This window comes from Pseudopodoces humilis, chromosome 4 (genome assembly GCF_049639895.1).
Source record: "Pseudopodoces humilis isolate 2021_Gansu_Grassland_sample_001 chromosome 4, ASM4963989v1, whole genome shotgun sequence".
NCBI lineage: Eukaryota > Metazoa > Chordata > Aves > Passeriformes > Paridae > Pseudopodoces > Pseudopodoces humilis.
The window spans coordinates 24,123,322-24,147,128 of NC_142203.1; the positions used below are offsets into that span (position 1 = coordinate 24,123,322).

The window sequence follows — 23,807 nt, forward strand, 5'->3', positions numbered from 1 at the left end:
AGTGTTCTTAGCACAAGCTGTCAGCACAGTCAGCATTTGTCAAAACTGAACAGTTTGGCTTAAACTGCTCTATCAACACATGAAGGCATCATCTTCATCTGAACACCACTAGCCTTCAGAAAGGTTTAGCTCCCTTTTTTCCTCACTAGAAATTACTACATTTATTAGTACTGCAGTATTACATGTGTAAGTGTTATTCTTGGACAACACTGTGCTGTGCAGTGTGCAAACACAGTTCAAAGACAACCCCTGACACAGAAGTTTGCAACCTAAACAATCCAAGACACTTGTCCAACACACATTGCACTGATGCCTTCAATACTCAATTAATGTACTTCAATTCAGTGAACCACTCTTGTGGAAAGCCACAGGAATTTTGTCAGTGGGTTTCATTTATCACAGAACAAGGCTTAAAAAGAAATACTGGATATCAATCTGGTTTAGAGAAAAAGTAACTGCAAGTAGACTCACGTTCTATTTCCTCAATCAGAAATGTTCTAGTTTGATCAGCCTGATTTCTGAACTAGCATAATATCACTATTTTGGGGAACACAAGTGTAAATGATGACACACACCAATATTTACTACTTCTAAGTGAGGTTGCAAATCACTGTCTCCAGAACAGCTGTAGTAAAAGCCATAGCTGATTTTGAAGTTTTTAAGGAAAAAAAAAACAACTATCCAAGCAAGAAAAATCTGCTATTGAGACAACAAATTAAAAGGGCAAAATCACAGAAAAGGAAAATGAACCTCCTCATGTGTCCTGCCATAAAACCACTAATTCCCTTGAACTGCATAATTCCACAACACTATTTATGTTATCATATTGACCTCATAAATCTGAATTTTTAGGACTGAACTGTAAATTTCCAATAGAAGCCACTCTTCAATATCTAAGGCTAGAGTTCAGTCATTATATTGGAAGCTTATTCAAAGTGAAGCTATAACCATGCTCTATACTTCTCACTTTGTCCAAGAAGCAAAAGAAAACAAGTAGAAAAGCTTAAATTCACACTTCAGGGTGCACTTTTCGAAGATATTAAACTATTGGAGCAACAAATTCTATTTTGAAGTGATAAGACATTGATGTTTGCTTCAGTATGGTCCTATTTTACAAGGACTGCTTTTGGTGTACTATGGCAAATAGTTTTTACTCATTTTGAAGCAAAATATTCTGAATAGTTTAAAATACTGGCCAAAAGAGAGAGGAAAAATTCAATTATCACATCTAAAAATATGAGGATCAGAATATGTAACTTCGGATCCAGTAATGAAACAATGATGAAAAAAGAATCCATAAATTGCTTTCTTATTTGAAAGAATTTGGAGAGCATACAACCATTCTTGCTGATCAGAGACTCTTGTCTTAATTATGTTTTATAGATCCAAGATTAATTAAAAAAAAGCAAACCTTTTTGTCCTTGAAAGCGGCTAAGTACTGCCCTGTATTTTCATTCTTTTCACACTTTCCTGTTTAGAGTAACAGTTTTCACTTTGCTTACTATTTTTTAACTATACATGAGCTTTTCCACTTCATTCTATTCTACAACTGATATACATTCAAGTCCATTGAAAATAAAAGGGAATTTAACCTAAGAAAAGTTTTCTTGTTCTAGTTAATCTGAAAGACAGGTACTTTTTCCTTTAATTAAGCAAGTAGTTTTTTTTTTTTTTTTCTTGTTTTTAAAATTTTTGTCTTTTGCTCTCCCTTCCTCAAAGTGAGGTCTGCTATTTTTGGTCTACAGAAGTACTGATCTCCTTTGGCTTGATACATTTTTGTGAAGGAATGACTATATCCAGTGAAATTTCATCAGTTATTGCTACTTTCCATATTTATAAGGATAATTCTAATAACCTGAACAAACTGAAGAGTATTCTTACTTAATTCCCAAAGTTCTTTTGCTGAGAATATGCAAACAGCATTTTCAAAGGGAAGGAAAATATGAATTTAAAAGAACAGCAAGCTCTACATGCATTAGAACAGGTGCATCTGCTTCCCCCTTTAAATACACATAACTGTTTTGTTTTCAAGCAGCAAAATAACATATTACTTAGCTATTAATCCTTTTGGATGCACCTAGAAAAGGAATACTTCATTTAGATCAATGTCTCTTTTTTGGATCTGGGTTATGCATGTCAGACATTCACCAATGTACTTCTGTGAATAGATTCCCTTGTTGCCTTCATTGTACGGTAAAATAATGGATCTGATGGTCTGTTTATAAATTTTGCAACAAAAATGCAATTGGTTGCATGTTTTAGTTATTAATTGTTTTGAGATGTAAATACTATAAAACAGTAACCTAATATTTAAAGTTAAGCTACACTCAGTGTGTAAAACCAGGAATTAAGACTACTAGGCAGAGAATCATTCATTCACAGTACAGGTGCAAGTCAGGATGATGACAGGTCATCATTGCTTATTTTGAATATTTTTTTTTTGCTTATTTTGAATATTTTTGTTTTGAATATTTAACATTTAATGTTTGCCACCACTGAAGAAACACGACTATCAGGAGCACATTCTAGTTCCAGTGAGATGTGAGCCAAGGGAAGGTAAAGAACCATGATAAACAGCCAGCACTGTCCATACACAAACACTATTTGATCTGGCATGTTGACAGTCATGAGACTGAAAAAAATAAAAATCATATGTCATTGCTTCTGACCTTCTGAACCTAAAAATAGTCTAAAAATTAAGTATCCAGGCTTGATTTGTTGTTGGCAGATTTGTTTCCTTGTTTGTTGGGTTTTTTGTGGGGGGTTTTGATTGCTTTTTTTTAAACTAAGAACAAGAATATTCACACTGGCACTGCAGAGAACGCAAAAAACAATTTCCATTAAAAGGTGGCCTTGTAAATATGCATGCAATGTACAACATCAGATAAGGTCTTCAAGACAAGCAAAGAACTGAAATACATACTGAGAGGAAATTAGATAGCTAAGAAACATTTTTTCCTTCATGAATTACAACTGAAAGTGTCAGTGTATCCACTAGCTTGTATCAAATGAATCCTTAACATTTGCCTCCCAATTGTCATGTGTGAGCTGCTTACTGGAAACTTTGTAATGGTATCATATTTCTAAGAAATAAGACAGACATTTATTTGTAGAAAACAAGAATGAGAAGAAAGCAGAAAAAGATTTCACCATCATACACAGATGGGATTTTGCATATGTCTGTGTTTTTTGTTTGAGTTTGTTTCTGCTAAAGCAAGGAAAGAATACAGAGCAGAAACTGACAAAAGGAAGAAATGCTGACTAAAACAAACTGCTCAAACTGAACTGAATTCATTGCCAGAAGTTAAAGAGACGAACAAATAGAACATCAAAGAATGCCAAAAGTGTTCTCTCTGCGGAAGAAGAAAATCCAGTTCTGTTCTCAGTTCTCCTCTGCAAATCCATAGAAATGCCAGGCACATGATGTGATCTGGACATACAACAGCGCAGTGTGGGCATTTGTAGTTCATACTGCTTGGTACGTGGGCACATTATACCCATGTGTGTATTCAGAAGACAATATTGTCTCTTCCTTTCCAAAAAACAAACCAAACCAAACCAGATCATGAAGAGTGACTGCCTTCCACACAACCTAGAAAAGCAGCCCACTTCTCACAGAAGAGACACTCATTCTACAGAAGAGTAGAAGCAAACTCGCCAGATTCTTCAATGACTTACTGTTAAACATAGTCACTTTCTTTCTCCTGAGAAACCAAACTATTATAACTGATATAAACAACTGATATCCATTCACAAATCTATTCTCAGTAACAACATATGTATGGGAAACTGCAAAAATTAATCTGCTTGTAGGGTTCATAATTCAAATATGAAAGTAACATATTCATAAGTGTTCTAGATCATGTGCCTCAGAGATGTTATAAACACAAAAATCTTTTCAGACCTAATAAAAAATTTAGATTTTTATTATGAAGCTTACAGATGACAAACAGCAATATACTGCTACTGTCAATGAGAAAGCAGATGCTGAAACCTATGCAATGCAATCTTCCCCTCAAAACAGACATTATGTATATAGCAACACTTCATGCTTTCCCCACCTCACCTCCCAAATTCCCTCATCTAGATTACTCTGCAGCCCCAGCAGTCCATTTATACTCAGCTGGCTGTCCACCACCATTTTCTGTACCACATTTTGTCCTCATACATGACCTTAAACTGCAATAATGGAAAATACCTTTCTCACCAACCCAAAGTGTCACTCGCTATAATTAGCATTCTGGGAGCTAACTATACAGTCATTAAGGCAGTGAGAAAGACACATGTCCTGCCTTAGTTCAGTGTGTATCAAGTGATCAGTCAGATGACCATTAATGCAGTGAAGCCTTTATTCAGACAGTCAACTTGCCCGGCTCTACCCATGACCTGTCTCCACAGGTTATCTTTCAAGAGATGGATAATGATGCTCTTTCATGTTACCTTCCTCACTATAAAATGTGGGGTTTCCAATCTCCCTTCCTATTCCCAGGATCATCTGCAACAATAAAAACCTAACTTTGAATAGAAAAACAATCTGAACATCAGGCTGTCATTCAGCAGCAACAGCTCTTGCTGAGCACACATAATTACACAATAAAGGACACAGCCTCCTGTGACTTCTGACTGAGAACATGGAACAGAATGAGGATCTTTCCTATCTGTTCCAAAATCTTTATGTTTTAATTTATTATGTCTTACCACCATCATCTTGGTTCCAATTTGGATGATCATTTAAAAGATTTAAAACACCAAAGAAATACTGCTAATGCTAACTTTTATGTAATGCTACTATGTGACAGAATTAGAGCAAGGTGCTAGAGTCCTGCAAAGAAACAGTTAACACCATCAAATTTTTTAAAATATAAATCACCCCAAAACAAACCAAAGCTATGAGGCTGCTGCCTAATTCCTAATTTCTGTTTGATGTATCAAAATTCATCATGTTTTCATCTATAGTGTCAAGTGGAATAGAAAACACTCCTACTGACAGAATTTATTTTCAGGATCATTTTATGTACATAAAATAGTCTACAAAAAAAAAATAAAAAAGTTAAAACTAAGAAAAAGATCAAGAGCGGTTGGGAAAAAATGTACCTTATTTGTGTAAACTAAACTTTCAGCATCTAAGCAATACAAAGCCATAAAGACCTTGGGAGACATCTTTTGAGGACTATGATTTTTACACAGAACAGAAATTATTCGGTGGCCATATTTGTCCTTTCTCATGATAAATGCCTATTGTATCTGCCTCCAACTATGCAAAAAAGGGATATTTAACTTCAGAAGGCAGAATATTAAAAGCATTCCAATGCATGGGGTTTTGAGGTTTTCTTCTGAGAACTTTTTCTTAGCACATACTTCTATATGGGCTATGGATCTAAATGGTTTTGATGGGTGGACTAGTAACTGGAATCATCATCATTTGTTTGGCAAAATACTGACATATTCCTACAAAGGAAAACTGGGGACAAAACCCACAAAACTGGCTGTGCAACTAGCATGAATGACGTAAGTATCTAATTCCAAAATCCAAAAGGTATTCCTTTTCATATTTCTGAAACATAAAATTAACTTTTTTCCTTTTTTAAAATATGAATCTTGGACTGAGAACCAGCAACAGAAGACAATAATGCTAGAGATACATTAGCCTAGCACTCCTATATTTAACTTGCTCTTAGTTGCATGTTTCAGTTTTAATTGTGTTTCAGTTTTAGAGGACTCTGTGGCTATTCAGCCTACTGCCCACACTATTACAGTCAGTTCAAGGACAGCAACTGCAAATGTGGAAAATCCATTACTAACTTAGCAGAGAGTTGAAGAAAATTCATCTTATGGCAACCCTAACTTCAGTGTACCTAACCAAATAATCTTCCCAGGACAACAGTGATGAAGAAGTGTGTCACTTTCTATATATAAATAAGCAAAGTAAGAAAATCAAAACTTTTGTGAGAGTGTGGTCTTCACTCCCCCGACTGGAAAATGGGTGAGGTGGTCTTTGTTTCTTTTATTTTTAGTATTACTTATACATTATACATTCTTATCCAGCAATCTGTATAACAAATAAATATGTTTTAAAGACATGTATCAGACAGTAGCAAATATTTTTCAGTAATCTTCACTGAGCAGTACTAGCTTATTTTGAATGCACGAGCATAAAAAAGTTAATAAAAAATTATTATTTCACCACTATCATCATCACCATCCTCATGACCATCATCAACCAGTTACATGTAATGATGATAGCAATGGATGCTGAAGTTATTCAGAGCCACTTCACAACCAACAGTTTGAGAAATGCCTGACTAGATACTCAAAAATTCCTCAGCAGCAATTGTATTGAAAGAAAACTGGTGGGAAGAGAAGTGAAGAATATGAGATCAAGAGGAGAGAGTTTGCAGAAGTCAGTTACATCTGAAATAAGAACATGCTAACGAAAATACAGCTACTATAAATTGAGTAAAAATCTAGGGTACTCCTCCACTGCCACTATGGGGAATATTCTGAAACTGTAATATGTCATTCTTAGCACAGTATTTTCAGAATATTCTTAAACTATTAGTCTAGCTGTAATATATGGAAACAATATTGATGCAAAGCAATTTTAACAATAAAACTACAAAAACATGATTTCTACAGTTATTTTACAGGACTGGATATTTTTCCTTACACAAGCTGAAAAGAAAGGAATGCAAGGAGAAACTTTAAAAAGCATAATGGTGTTTGATTTAACTGCTGACTTGAATCATCTAGCTGTCACAAGTAACTCCCCTAAATTCATTCTAAAATGAACAGACATGGAAAGGAATAAGAAAAACGAAATGGTCAACAAACAGTGGGAGAAATGCCTTAAATATGTTGATGATTTTCCAGCTTAAGGAAGGAAAAATCACTTCCAGAATCTAAGAGCTGTCCGAGGCATTAAATCTTTTATAGAGAATCATTCTAATTGTCTTCTTAGAGTTAACCTATCTCATATCCCTAGGCAATCCTATCCAATTAGAAGCCCATTTATTTTTTTTTTTTTGTTAAAGCTGTATTTGAGAAATTAAATTTCAAGTTGTCAGCATGGATAACCATTCATTCTGCACCTACACTGAAGTCTGTGGTAAAGGGAGGCTGGAAAACCGGCTGAAATTAGAAGTCTGACTCTCAGATGCACTTATGATTTTCACTGGAAAAAAGGAAGAGTTATATGACTGTAAGTGCTCTTTCTGCTCCATTTTACTGACCTTGCCAACTCCTCAACTGCATTTTGCATTCTGTTTTTTTTTTTTTCCAGCACAATAAAACTCAAATTACACATCCCCCAAGCATTTTCACTGACTATTTTTTCTACCTTATCCTCACTACATTTATCTTACAAAGAAAATAAATGAAAATTGGTGTAAATGCAGGATATTAACTGCTCTTAAAGGCATTTTGTAGTATTTGTCCACTGTGTTAAATATATCTACACACTGAAATCAAATTGTAGTGCTACAGTAAACAGTAGGGCGCAGATCTCTTTGCAGAAGTCCTTCACATTATGAGGCCAATCACCTGACAAGGTCTGTCACAGAATACAGACCAAGCAGCACTCAAATTATCAAGAACTAGGGAGCCCCTTTCTAACAAAAGTCTAAGAGACAAAACAGGAGTGAGAAATAGAAAGACAAATAGAAAGAACTGAACAAAAAAACAACCTTACCTTTCACAAGCTCGGACAGTCCATGCAGCAATTATCCATAATGAGATACTAAATACCAACAGTACAGTTCCTGGACATATTGTCATTAGAGTCTTCATAACAAAACGGGTATTGAAGTTTATCTTATTTAATGCTCCAATGCTTCTAGATGAGGCATCAGTGAAAAGTTTGCTATGCAAAAGCATAACTCTGGCAATAAGATATAGTCTTAAGAACATTGGTATAGATAAAATAATATCCACATCAGCTGTTGTTGTGGATGGAGCGTAAGAAAAGGCGAGCCGGGCTGTCCATGTGAATGTATAATTCCCAGGTATGGGATGTATAGCACACACCAGTATTTCCAAGCAGATAAAGAAAATACGCTCATAAGTCATGGCTATTCTCCAGTCATCTGCTCCATTGTCCACCATGAACAACTGAAATAATAAAATATAAGGTTAACTTCAGTACATCATTAAAAAAATTGTTATAATTCTATTTTAAATTACCATCATTTTCTATGCTGCCAAGGACCACTAAATAACAACAAAACAAAAAAAGCCATCTCAGAAAACAACATTATTACATCACCATGGAAGAAAACATAACTCTGGCCAAGACAAAAAGAATTTTTTAATACACTATTTTTAAAACTGCACATGAAACTGTGAAAATGGATTTTTCATCCATTATTAACCAAGAATTCCTCTTTTTTTTTTTTAATTGTAATCTTTTATTCAAAAAAAAGTTTGCACCCATTAAGCCTTGTCCATTGAAAATCAATCTTTAAGTTTATAAAACTGAGAAGTATTTAACTTATTTCTGAATAGAGAAGTAAATTAAAAATTAAAAGTATTTCTTAAGATTACTGTTAAGCTTCAGCCAAGGTGTTATTATAGCTTCTGTAGAAGTATCCAAGCTTTCTTCAAGGCATCAATACTGATCAATGTAAGATACAAAAATACATAAGAAAGTGCACAAAGACTCAAGATGATATCTCACAGTGAAAATGAGAAAAATAATAGCCACCAAATATCAGAGTAGCCCAGGTAGCCATCTGATGTCCACTAGCAGCTGAAAATTAAATGCACATGTTGGCTGCTGTACAATCAAGGCCTTCAGCTTGTCACCCAGGAACAAAGGTATTAAAACATTTCAAACTGTTTAGCAAATTATGCCTGATGATTTAATAAATAGCTAATCAAGCAATACTTGTCACTAGTTGAGAGCAGAGATATGCAAGACCTCACAAACACGTTTTTTTAAAGAGGAACAAAAACCCATATGTACAAAGAAGATACAATTTCAGACAGAAGACCTTCCCATCACTTCAACTATAGTTTGAATCTAAACAAGGCTGTTCAGTAAACAGGTAAGAGATAAAAAATAAACTTTTACAGAATTTTTAAAATTAGATTATTCAAAAATAATGGGTGAGAAGGCAAAGTACATCATGCATTCCCTAATGTAAGAAAGGTATTTTCAGCATACTAAACACTATATACACACCAAAAACCCATTCATCTGCACTGCTCTTTGCCCCCTTCCTTCTTTTATGTTTATATATACAAGTTTGATTTCCCTGTATGTATTTTTTAGTGATCAAAAAAACACTCTACATCCTCCTCACAATATCTTCAATTTGTCTTTCATAAAAGAGCTCTTCTGAAACTGTTTAGAGAAGTGATAATCACAAATTAACTTCACTATAGTTGAACTGATATTAAAAGAATAAAGTTAACCACAGTAAGGAACACAACAAACCAAAATAAATTTCTGTCTTTGTGGATCTGCTTTTTATCCCTCATGTTCTTTCTCTCCATCTTATTACACTGGGTGCTGGTGACAAAGTTTTGGCTCTAGGGATGGCTGCAGGGATGGTGTCAGCAAGAAGCGGTCAGGGTTGCTCTGCAATGTACCCACTGCAGACACAGCTGAGTTCACCAGTAAAGCAGGTGGTGCTTCAGTAGAAGCATCGTTAAGACAGGGCAAAACATGGCCCAGGCAGTGAGGGGTAAGAGAAAAAAAAGTGCGAAAGAACACTGGAAATTCTAAGGTCAGAGAAGGACGAAGAGGGAGGAGGTGCTCCAGGCACAGAACAGATAGGAACCCATGGAGAGGAAGGACCATAATAAAGGAGGAAACTCCCTGAAGCCCGTGGAGGTGACCACTCCAGAGCAAGCTGGGTATTTGTTGAAGAAATGCTCGCTTGTGGAGAGCTAACACAGCAGCAGATTCTCCTTAGAAGAATTAATGCCCACCTAAGTCCCATGTTGGAGCAGATTTACCCTGAAGGGCTGCAGACCATTGAGAGGACCCACATGGAAGCACAAAAAGTGTGAGGAGAAAGGAGTAACTGGGAGGAATGTTGTGGGCAGACTGCCATTCCCCATGCCCCCTGCAGCACTCATGCAGGAGAAGATACAGGAGTTGGGAATGAAGAAGTTGAGCCTGAGGACAGGAGGGTGGGGCAGTATATTGACTGCCATCCTATTATTTTAAATGTCAATAAAGTAGATTAATTTTCTTCAAGTTGTGCCTGTTTTGCCAGTGCCAGTAACTGGCAAGGGATCTCCCCCGTCTTTATTTCAACTCACAAACTTTTTCATCTTATTTTCTCTCCTTGTGCTGTTGAAGAGGGAGAGCAAAAGCATGGCTGGGTGGGGGTCTGACAGCTGGTCAAGATCAATTCACCATGTTTGCATATAGTTCTTATCTCTACCGCAATGTTATTGAAGACAGAGTCATACAAAATCATTGAATGAAGGGGAATAAACACTTGTGAATTCAATGTATGCACCATGAGCACATACAGTTTCTTCTACCTATGAGTCCCTCTGCAACCTACAGATACTAGATGTACGAATTGATACTGGAAGGCCAATTTATGTCTGTCTGTATGTCTGTCATACCAAAACAGTGCAGATTTGCACTTAGCAAATGCACTATTTGGTATGAAGGGCCCAACTTTCAAAGTACTGTAAAGCTTCAGTGTGTTTGATTTTTTTGATTAGCCAGTAAATGCTGTCAGATCATAGAAGTGTTACATCAGTTATGAAGAAATCTAGGTATTTAGAACACTTAGAATACGGATTAATAGTAACCAGCGTGACTGAAAAAAAGTATAGATAATATCAGATCTCTTGAATGCTGTGTGGGTTTACAAAGAAAGGAATAAATTTACAATAGTTTTAATATTTCAATTGTAAGATACATATCAAATACATGTCAAAGTGGCAGTGCTACAAAGTTTCAAAATCTGCTGAAAAAAAGCAAAGCAATGGTCTTTTCTCCTCCCTTTTTACATATACTTTTCATAGATTTCAAAAAGAATTCTATATTCTATATTCTATATTATAATTACTATATAATTGAAAGTCAATTCAAGAAAAATTATACCTTCAATACTGATTCAATTTAAAAGATGAGAACAGAAGAATGTTGAGTTAAACACAGGCATTAAAATTTGATCTTGTCATTTTCATAACAGATAATGTTATTTTATGACTATTTTAAACACATTGAGATGTCATTATGGAATACATACTTGATGACATAGTCACTGTCAGTATAAGAAATCCTAACAAACAACATAAGAAATCCTAACACGCATCATAGAGCGAAATTTCTCTGCAATTCTCAGTGGAATGGGTTATGCTTATGGGTACAGAAGATCTTTCTCAACCTCCTTTATTAACCTTAGCTATTTCTTCTAAGAAAACTAATATTTTAAAGCAATAATATCTTAAGCTGTCACATAATGGTACTTAGGAGGTAAAAAAATGAAAGGCAGAAATTACCAGATGTTACAAAGTCAAAGATCTAGTAAAAACATTTCTATTTCATAACAATATTAACATTTCAAAATCACATTTATGACAATGACCTCATTGCAGTCCTTTGCCTAGGTTCAAACCTGTATATCATACCATATCTATACATGGATATGTATATCACCATATCCATGATGGATATCAAATGCTCCAGAACACAAACAGGCCTCGACCACATGCTGTGGATAACAATTAAGTTTGGACATAAAAAAATCACACAGAAATTAGTAGAGGATTTCATGTACATTTTATATACTTGCAATTATGCAATCTACTAAATGCAAGCTTCACTTCTAATTTGGAAGACACAGAAGTATTAGTGCATGCCTGTGTGCTTGGCATTTCCACTCCAGCAAGTAATGAACATAAATGAAGGGAGAAGAGAAAGGACAGATGAACAGTACAATTCAAAGTGCATACTCTTGGCTGATTTCAGTCAATCTGGCTGTAACAACCATGTATTAATTTTGAGATACTAAACCTCATCTGAATGGAGAATTACGCTACCAATAAAAGGAGAATGTAATAAAAGAGTGAAAACACCTTCCTGTAATTTGAGTCCCGCACTTCACAGAGAAGGCCAAACTTCAGTCAAGGTCACATATGTTATGCCTATTCAAAATTTTCAAATTTTTTGTAATTATTCAGAGTTAAAATTGAATGCAAGAACTTAATCAGTGTACTGCACGTTTATACAAGCACAGAACTCTCATATACTTTTACTACGTCTCCATTTTGTGTGTAAAATTCTGAAATTATTTTCACCTGGAATTAAATAATGTATTTCTAGCATGTTGTATGTGAATGTAAGACACAATCTTTAACTTCAAATAAACTTGATATTTGTAATTCCTCACTTTAAAAGCATAAAAATAAATATGATGGATATGTATATAGACAGGTATGCATATATTTACGTAACACTTGTGTGTTACAGAGTTACATTCATATAACACCAGAAGAAAAAAACAGAAAGTCATTCTAAATAGACAGATTGCACACAATGGGAAATTGGATCAGAGACTCCCTGAAGGAGAGAAACAAAAGGAGAAAAGTTAATTTTCTAAATGTAGGTGAATGCAAAGAAAAAATAAACCAGTCATGTTTTAAAAATACCTTTACCGGCATAAGAACAATTCTGAGAACTGTATCACTATTCTGCTGTACTGTGGGGATATATTAATACAGGTGTAAAAGGGAAGCAGTAAACAGTGATAAAGTGGCATTAGCTGTAGTGCTGGAAGCATTCCTTGGAGAAAAGAAATCAACTTTACTTACAAGCAAATTGTTGCAATTGTTTAATTTAAGAACCCAAATTAAATATTGGAGTCACTTAAATCTTACAAAAGAACTGACAGGACAATGATTCAGAGTAGCAAAATATAGGCTCTGGGACTGATGATTTAGCAGATTTTTTTTATTTTACCAATATTTTTCTGTAGTGTGTAGTATACAAAATATAATTCACACAATCAAAAAAAGAAAAACATTATGGTAGACGAAGAAGATACTCTTTTTGTCTGACTACTCCAAAAAGCCAAATTACTGTCCCACAGCACCTCATTAAGTAAAAATTATTTAAAATAATCTTCAAGTTGTGATGGGAGATTGCTATCTTAAGCCTTTAGCACAGTTGCCTCTAACCAGAGATGGAAATTACTTTCTTACATCATTGGAAGGCATGTAGTCAAATGGTGTGTAAGTTACCCAAATGCCTTTTGACCTTGGAGAGCCTACAGGAGTTCCTGGAAGCTGCTGTACTCCTCATCCTAAGCACAATGCCCCTGATCAGATATGTTAGTGGGTTTAACACATACATGAGGCATCAAACTCCTTCTGCAAATACAAAGCACTGAAGGCAAATAACATGTTTTTCCACAAAATGACATGAGGAATTGGCTGTCTTGTATTTGCCAGAATGTTTCCCACATCCAGAATTAAAACCAAACTACCTAGAAGGTCACTAGAAATTGATCCACAAGGTCTAGCTATCTACCAAATAAAACATGCTTAGTTCATTCAAATGAGGAAGCCAGACTGCTCTGTTACTTATACATGTACAGGTGCATACACACACATATTCCCCTCCCAACAGCAAACATCCCAATTTAAACAGAAGATTTTAAAAGTCTGATACTTAGTTTCAGCACAAGTATTATTATTTGCATAGCAGTTTTAAATCTGACATCTCTGTGCAAAATTAGTTTTCTATAATGATTAATATTTTGATATTAATAAAGCATGTATGTAAAGCAAACTTCATGTTCATGTGTCCTGGTGGCTGAACAGGCCCAAAATACTTCTCTCAAATGCTGCATAATGTTATCATCTTGGGAAGGGATGTGGAAAAGAGGCTCAGGACATTTATAGTCTTTGTGACTTTTTTTTTCAGAAATGCAGTACCAAAAATTTTACATAAAAATACCTCTGTACAGTACATCTTGGTTACTCTGACAGGTCACAAGTAACCACAGCCATTTCAAAAAACAAATGTGCATTAAACAATGTTTTTACCAGGTTTGTGTCTTTTGTTTAATATCTATTCCTCAGATCATTACTAAAACTGAAGATTTTTTGGAAAGAAAGGAACTTAGAATCAATGAATAACATAGGGTTAAATTCTGCATCAGCACACAAAGCTAAATTCCACCTACCCATATTTCCCTCCTGGTTTAACCCACATGCTGACAGTATTCTTTTTAGCTTTCTCTCTCTAAAGATATTCAGAAGCATTCCTCTATATTCTTAAATGGTACTGTACAGATTTTCAGCTGTACTCTTCATCCCAAACTACAAAATAGCTCAACACCCGCTCCTCCCCCTCAACAGCCTACAATACCAACGGACCATTATAGCTCTAGCAATTTCTGGGATGTACAAAATTTCTTTTCATATGGGTCACTCCACATACATATATGTGATTTAGGCACCCAAAGAAGACGCTCCTGATAATGCCACAATTTTCTATGCAGGTAATAGTATTAAGAATAGAAACCCAAGCACTATAAAATAATAAAAAAGTAGAAAACACATTCCAAGATATCAGGATTCTTTCCCAATGATAAAGAGAAGAACCCCCTGAGAAAAGCATAATTATGGATGGAGCTAAGATGTCATCAAGAGCTTATAAATAAATTTTAAAAAATCAAAGTAATTAGATAATGAGCTTACTATTAATAATAGATTGTAAATAAAATTAATACAAAACCATTTTTTTAACTTTCATTATTAAACAGATATTTCACAAGAAAATTTCTGAATATAATTCTGTTTGAAATCTTGCTTGAACAATCACAGCTGAGTTTCCTCAGATCTGTAATCAACAAAGAGATATTTAGTTAAATTATTTTTTATGAACCTTTGAACAAATCATGGCTCCATAAATAAAAGTCCACCACTCAGGGTGACTATATTCATTTGAGCTATTCAGCAGAATAAGCCACTATGTGACTCAATTGAATTGACTGAAACAGAACTTTCTACTTGTCAATGTCTATGAAAGGTATTCCTTCATTTTAACAATATTCTTAATTTAATGGCTATTTCATTATGTCAATGTTTCAGATCCTACCCCTTGTGCTGCTTAGAACTACCAAAATAAGCTCCTTAAGTTACCACATGTAGAAGGCTTCCATCCAGCATCAGAAGTTTCCAAAAACTCTTGTGCCTGGCTTTGGCAATCAGTAATGTCCTCCAGGCAGATACAGAAGCAGCATGATTTAACAAAGCTCTGAGCATCACCGAAGTGCAAGAATATTAACAGAGAAGAAACAAAACTGGGGGAGTGGCTGATACACCTGAAGGCTGTGCTGCCATTCAGTCAGACCTTGACAGGCTGGAGAGCTGGCTAGAGGAAGTTAATGAGGCAAGTGTGGGGTGTTGCACCTGGGGAGGAAGGACCCCAGTTACCAGCACAGGTCGAGAGCTGACCTACTGGAGAGCAGCCCCGTGGAGAAGGATCTGGGAGTCTTGGTGGATGACAAGCTGACCGTGAGCTGGCTGTGCCCTTGTGGCCAGGAGGGTCAGCAGTGTTGTGGGGTGCACAGTGTGGCCAGCAAGTTGACAGGGAGGTGATCCTGCCCCTCTAAGCAATCCTAGGGAGGCCACATTTGGAGTGCTGCGTCCAGTTCTAGGCCCCTCAGTACAACAGAGACAAGCAGGTACTGGAGAAGGTCCAGAGGAGGCCAAAAAGTGCTGAGGGGTCTGGAGCATCTCTAAGGACTGAGCAATGTTATTTGGACATAGCCAAGCCTTTAAAAAACCTACCAGTAACCTAACCTAGCCACATCACACTTTTTTCTGAGCTTCCATCAGCTGCCAACCTTCACTGCCCTGTGATTTTGCTGGCATGCTCTGGTGCACTCTCCCTGCTAAAAGAGTGCACAAAAACTGTGCCAGCTTTATTACAACTAAAAGGGAAAGTTGCAAAGTAAATGGATTGCTTAGGTCTACTTTCACAAATATAAAAAAATGACCACACTGAACAAATAACCCTGCTAATAAAATAATCTCTAACAACAAAAAAAACTCTTCAAAAATTTCTTTTTGTCTTTTAGGACTGTTTCAACTACTACACTGAACTTGGTAGTAAAAGGATGGAAACAGTGACAATCAAAGTATGGGGTGATTTTAGCTTTGCACTGGAGCAGCAGTTCTAAAACTTTGTATATGAAGAACACAGTGGGTCTTCCTACAAAGTAACTGCTATTTTGCAGAACTAAGTTTTAGAATGTATGTATCAAGAAACATAGTTTGTGTGCTAGTCTGTGCTATGTTTTTTCTCCATTTTGAGTACCTGAGAAATAAAGTAATTCTAATTCTACATTCCTGCAGATGCAAAAGTCTGGGAAGAAATCTACATTTCAATATATTTATGTTATTAATTTTAAGTAATTATTTTACAATTCTTCATTTAGGATTTGTTTTTCTTAATTCAGTATGAAAAATAATTTGTTCTATGGATCACTGCATGAAGAAAATACCATCTCCCAAATCCTCTGCCATCTGCCACTGTGAGAGAAGCCTCACTCTCTTCAGGGATGATCAGCTTCATTACTACTAGTAAAACTGAAACCAGTGAAAAAAAAAAAGGATGTATTTCCTGAAGAAACTGGCAGTATTTTTGCAGGGGAGACAGAAGTTAAAGGAAGAAAACACTGAATCTGGGGCTAAATAAGATGACCTAACTCTTTCATTCTGCCAAAGGAGCACGACAGTGACTCTAAAACAGGAAATTGTTTTTAGGAAATAATGGGTACCAACACATCATAAACACAAGAATCTGTCTTCTCATTTCATCCTCTAGTGTTTACTTAGTACATAAATAGTTCAGGTATGTGAGAAAGTTTGAATGCTGGGGGTTTTTAAACTGATTACATTTTTATTTAAATGACAATGGGTGAGTATCACAGTAATCATGAAGTCCCTGTAAGTGTTTTTACTATCCTGGAAACACAGTTTAACCCACAACTTCATTCAAGTGTGTGTTCAAAACAACTACAAATATATAAATATAAAATCCAAGTATTGTCCTAAAGCATAACTACTAAAATAAGGGAAAGTATATTGTGTAAAAGGAAAAGCAGAATGGCGTTAAAAGTACTTGTGTATTTAAAATTCCTAATAAACATAGTTACACACTAACTCCAAGTGTTTAGAGGCATTTGGTCTTATGCAAATGTCTATGTAATTCATCCTGGCAAGTAAAATTTTGAGAGGGAGCAATAAAAAAGGTATGTACTTAATATCTTTTCCTCTTGAAAGCCTAAAGTGGGCTTCTAGATAAACCATATAGCAGCTGAAGTCTTCAAATTGCTTCAAAGATCAACTTAAAATACCTTTAAGTAGGAAAGTTTTCAACATCAGGTTAAATAAACATAGGCACAAGTTTCTTTACAGGTATTTACTTGTATTTCTTAATAGGTAAAATACTGTTTTACTTGACTGATATTAATTGAGTGCACCTGCTTCCTCAGAGAAAAAAACTGCCTTAGCCTACATCTTAGTACGCAAAGTGTTTTTTGCTGCCCAATAATTATTTGAATGTTATAGCTTCATCAAATCTGTCTGGTTTATAGAAGCTCTCAGGTAAAAGATGTTCTGTTCTCAAAGCAACTTGTTTTTTTAATATCTCTGAAAACCAAATACATCAAACATGTTTGAATGTTATTAACTGATTGCAGTTATTGTCCACAATTTAAACATAAAATTGCTGTTCAAAATGTTTCAGAAAGCTTTATTTTCACAACCCTTATGCTCAATGGGACATACCAGAGCAGCAAAAATTACGTCCAGGAGTTAGCATAGCAGCCACAACATACATACAAAAGGCACAGGTGAAATGCAAGGACTATTAATTTTGGATTAGCTGACATCTCTCATCACAAGCTGTATATAAAACAAAACTCTGTCCCCTCTTTTCCTTCCCACTTCCAAATGACGGGGGAGAAGAATGTCCTGCCAGCTGACAGCCAGTCTGTTAAAATTCACATCTGACTCCACTGCATCCCATTCTGTTGCTGGGAGATAGACAAATGTCTATTCATATATGGCTGTTGATAAAGAGAACCAAACAAAAAAACGAGAACTGTTTACCTATCTGACAACTGAATTTGAAAATCAGGCTGGCCATGAGCAGTCATATCAATATCTTTTTGAAACATTGTGAAATTAAACGGCCTTAAAACTACACTGAAACTGAACTGGCAATACAGGTCTAGCACTTGTCTATCATACCACATAAAGTTTTAATTATTCTAAACTATCATATTGCAAAAATTACAACAGAATGCAAATTATTGGCTTTATCATTAAGACTAATCTTGAATAAGGACAAAAGAATGGGGTAGTCTTACTGTGCACCCACTTTACCCAAGACACAATTCAGATAAGGATCATGTTCTGTAGCAGCTGCCATAGGGTACCTTTTCAGTTATACTTGAATTTGGATGGATGGGAATCTCTGCTGTATCAGCCCAAGTCTTATGCAGAGCCCAAGAAAAATTCATGGGTAGTATGCTACAAGGGAATTTACAAAAAAAAGCTAGTACAATCTAGCTATAGTAGCTGCTGAATTTTATTGCTACTGCAGAGAAATGACCAAGGGGAAGTGGGTTATGAGAACATTAGCTTATTCATAAATTAGTGTCTGTTCAAGAGTTTTCAAATCCTCCTGAAAAAATATTTTAATGATAACAAAGGTATTGAGGATCAAATCATTAACACATAATAAGGATGCTCTAAACTGAAATGCTTTAAAGATCACACTAATTTAGATACTCCCAAATACAGATCCTCTTCTGAAGTCAAATGTGCATGACTGGTATAAAATGGTAACTAATACTGTATCAGAAACACAGCGAGAATAATTTTGATGAAAATGTCATTAAACTTAGATGCCATCAATGAATGCTCAGGATCATTATTTTCTAATACTTTTTGTTATTTCTTAAGGTAGGAGCTAATTTATTTTGTGCTGTCAAGCCACACCTGGACATTCAGTCTTCTCCATGTTCCCAGACTGAATTCAGATTTCTCATGTATGTGGATTTTATTTTTTTTTATTTATTTATTTATTTACATTGTGGATGCAATGGTGCAGACTGAATCAAAGTTATGGTGCCATTTTTAATTAAATTAAATTAAAATCAAATTAAATTTATTCTCTGGCTGCAACAGATTATATTCTTAAAAGTGCAGCAAATGTCACAAAACAAGAAATACCATTCACCAACTAGAATGAATCTTTGTTTTGTTAAGTGATTGAAAATGAAGCATTGCTTCATAATGTATTACTCTAGTGAAAGACACTACCATAAGAGGTCAGTTATAGGGCAGGTGTGAATGAGTATACTTGTAGTAATGCCACAGAACTTACAGAGCTATGAAAGATGGAATAAAAACTTTTAATAGGAATAAAATGCTTTATAAATAATAGTATCTCATTAGAACATATTGTGGACCACTGCATTAATTTTATATTGCAGTTTTTGGGGCTGCAAAAAGCCTGCTGAAGCAGGCATATAATTCTTGAAAATTATAGGCATAGATGGATGGCAATTACAATGTCTTATTTACATGAAAAATGACTGATCTGAGCATAAGACTACAAGATAGGCAAGCCCGAGCTTCAAGTCTAGCTTTGAAGCCATTCCCAGATTACTTCCACAGCACTTGAACTCTTAGTCTCAGTGCTTCCTTTCATCAAAAAACATCCCTTATGTGTAAAAAAAAAAAAAGAAAAAAGTGAGAAATTGTCCAGGTAATTGTCTTTTGCAATTATATAATTTTACAATATAAATATTTGTTATAAAAACTTTTCCTTTTTTTCGGACTATCTTACGCCTACTCATCAAACCACAGAACTAATGTATAGCTGTTTATGGAAGACACACAGTTATACTATTTTTTGCAGAATACAGATAAGAAAGATCACGAAGCTCTTTAGCCACAGGTGAAAATAAAATCTATAGATATGAGCCCTTGTATATTTATTTATCAATTATTTTTTATTTCAAATATACCCTTTTAAAAGCTTGGGTTTTGAAGACAAACTATAGAGTTACACCTATACAGACTCTTAACTCTCTGTTATTGACCTTCATGGCTCCTGCAGCTCTCAGTAACTTTGTGATTGTATTCAATTAGAAGTCCATAAACAGTTCTGTTGGTCAGACATATAACAGACAACCCCGCTCTCCGCTATACATCAATATAACTCTATAGTATCAGTATAGATAAAAGTTTAGAATCTGCCACTTTGACACAAGGTTTTGTTTAATATGTTTCTGTAGGGAAAATAAAAACAAACCCAGAGCACACTCTTAACAGGATGAAGAGCATGACTTTATGTTTTAAAGTTATTTGAGGCTTACTCTTTTGCTGTACTTTATATAGAACACAAAAGAGTCTTTCCATCCATCATGAAAAAGTTTAGAATTTCCTCAAAAGGAATTTAATTCCAAAAGATCAATCTGTCTCCAACAAAAAACAAGATAAGGAAGCACCTTAGAAGATACCTACATTGCTCTTCATAACCCATTCCTCTGACTCCTTCACGGAACGTATAATAATCACACTCTTTTATAAACTGTCAATATAAAACTATCCTTAGTAACTATTGTTTTCACACAGATGAAGGGCACAATTGCAGGGACCATTCAAGCAGGAAGAAGTGAATGAATCAGTAAGTTACAAATGTGTGATACTCTGCAACTAAGAAAATATTTAGGCATGATATTTACTGAACACTTTTGCTGGCAAAAGCCTGGGCTCAGACACACCAGTTTAAAATATAAAATGTTCATATTTGACTGCAGCCTTTATAAAATGATTATTTCTAAGCTGTAAAGTGTGTTCTCATGGCAGTTTCATTGATCTTCTGACAGATGAATGAAGAAATTTCTTAATGTGGCTTTCATTAAAATAATGGGACAAGGTCAATTTACACAATTAAATCAAAAATACATTGTGATATTTCTCTATAAAGAATAATCACACTAAGGGATCTATATTTGTGAATATCTAAATTAACTGGATCTTTAAAGCATTTCAATTTAGAGCACTCATTATGTGTTAATGATTTGATCCTCAACTATTTCACTATGTATTTCTCATATCACATCTATTGAACAGAAGTTTTTCCATTCATGTTTTTCAATGTAATATCATTCAAGTTATCAAAAAAAAGGCATAACAAAAGTTAAATTATATTTGTGTGTGTGCATGTTATCATGATATGCAACTTTTTTCTTTTCCATAGAACAAAGATTGTGAAAACTTCCTCACAAAATTCCTGAAAACTTCATAGTTTATTCTCAGTTCATAAAATTAATTTATTTACAGTGATCAATATTTCCAGCTTACCTGAAGGCTAGTTACAAGACCAATTACAGCCTCTTCTCTTAGTGGTAATTTACATCTTAAAGGAGCTTCATAGGCTCAGAGCAGTACTTTGTCCTCTGCTAAGGGAAGGTGACAACTTTCATCAATGGTGAAAACAGCTGATTGAAAGAGAACCGTTTAATTCTCCAAAGTCTTAAACAGCAGCCATTCCTGTTCTGATCTTCACTCAAAACAAATACATCTCAATACAAACTCAAAAGCCCAAGATACCACATTTAGTAGATCATATACGAACCAGAACCAAAACAAACAAAAGCATTAATGTACACTCGTCAGTTCTGGCACACTTTCACTTATAATCAGGTGAAAAAGAGCTGCAGTCAAGTACCTGATGGAATTTCCTAATATGAAGGTACCACAGTTGAAAGATCTGACATGTACAATAGTTTCACATTAAGATGGACATGCAGAATGCCTCTAACACTGCAGACAAGAGTATGTGTTCATGTCAGCTAAGCTACACAATTTACACAAATCTAGAATCTGATCTCTGGTTACAAATGTTCTCTATGATCACTCTCCTCCACCAGGGGCAATGACATACCTTCTCACACCTTACAACACATTGCTATGTCTTGAAAAACTTCTAACAGCCTCATTAAAAAGTGGTCAGAAAAACATCAGATATAAATAGATAACTCTAAATATGGCCAGACCAATCACTCAGTGATACTGACCAGCAGTTACCACCTCCTTCTACTATGTAATAAAGCCTGATGGAAATGGAGGCATAATATATGTTGAATTTTATTGCCCCTTCCAAGGCTGATCACCATTAAAGGATTTTTGAGTCTGCCTCCCATGCCATATGCATTGCACTGCTGCATTTCAGAGACAATGGGCACCTGCAGTGTTTGCTGCATCAACAGGATCTGCACAATCAAAAATGTACTGAACAGAATTGAAACTGTTTTCATAAAAATACTCTACAGTGTTAACTTGACAGATATGCTGTTAATTTGTCAAATACAGTGTCCTTGGATTCCTGTGTGATTTTCTCCTGTTCATTACAGAAGTGAAATGTGTATTAAGTTTAATTGGTAGAGGGGAATTTTTGAATCTGCACATGAAGTTACCATATCCTTGATCAACTGCCACACAATGAGTTTTGCTGTTGCTTCACTCAAAATCTGTTAGAATAATTAGAAAAAAATCACTAATTCTCAAGAGATTTCAGGTCAGCCTAAGTAACACTCTGAGTTTATTTCTTGAATTTCAACAGTTTTTCATCAGACTTGCTCTCTGTGCTCTTAGTCTAATTAATTTCTTAAGCTGAAGATTTAGTCTCTGTGAGCAATTCCTGATGCTTCAATACAATGAAGCAAAGACAATTTGAACGCCACACGAAGTGAAAAGATTGCCAGCAACCCAATAAAATGCACATGTACCACTCCAGTGAAGGCAAAATGATGTCATGGATAGAAACAAATAAATAACAGATAAATAAAAAATAAGTAAGTTGGTTTGTAGAATAAGTATTACTTCTTATGATAAGAAACTGTAAGGGAGCTTAACTGCTCACAAGCGCACAGTTTTTATCACAAAACTTTCCACTAATGCCAGCAAAATAATGAAACTCCCATAAACTGTGTTTATTATCATCATGCATTATGGGATGTATTTGCACAATAAACAGGTATTATATATTTACTACCACTCTTTCCTGTTACCTGATAATGCTTGTTCCATTTTTTCAAGTTTTCAGGCACAGGAAAAAGAAGATTCTTGATTCTTCAGCAAGATATTTGGGCTCTTGGCTGTGGTAATTTTATAGAACAGTAACAAAGACTGAAAATGTTTCATTCTAAATTTATGAGGAGCATGTTATTTTGCCACACGTTATTTTACCACCACTTCAGAACCATTGGGACTGATGGTACTTTTTCCCTGCAGCAGTGTGAGGCTCTGCTATGCATGCAACAGTTTAACCTTAACCTTGGAGTTTGCAAGCCTTTCCACGGGTGTTTTATCAAAATATGAACTAGCAATACATTTTAAAAGTAGTTAAAAACCTCAGCTGATACACACTCTCTGTCTCTCTCTCGCACATACACACACACACATGCAAGATTTCTATTTGCTTTAACAATTACCAACAACTTTCATGTTTCTGCAGGAATGACAGCATCTGTATCAGGGAGAAGGAAAAGAGGCTCAGATGCTGTCCGAGACTGCCCAGGTTATCAATACTCAGGTTACTATTATTCAGGACAGGCAGTATGTTTATTTACAGAAAGGATACACTAAGCAGTCCAGCATTAAAGAAGCCTTCCAGTGGATATATTTTTCCACTGACCACCATCTCTCAAAAAATACTAGACTGTGGTGGAATGCCCACCAAAGGACATTAAAGACCTCTGAATGGCAGTCTCACAGAATCTTTTTGCTCTTAGCAGTACAAG

The 23,807-nt window shown here is 35.2% G+C and overlaps 1 protein-coding gene across 1 annotated transcript in view; it reads right to left on the minus strand.

Annotated features, from left to right (window-relative positions):
- KCNN2 (potassium calcium-activated channel subfamily N member 2) overlaps window positions 1-23,807 on the minus strand; it is a 72,468-nt gene that overhangs the window by 43,110 nt on the left and 5,551 nt on the right. The window contains exon 3 of the mRNA XM_005528107.3: window positions 7,688-8,106. Within this exon, the coding sequence (XP_005528164.3) occupies window positions 7,688-8,106 (419 nt within the window). The remainder of the gene's footprint in view (window positions 1-7,687; window positions 8,107-23,807) is intronic.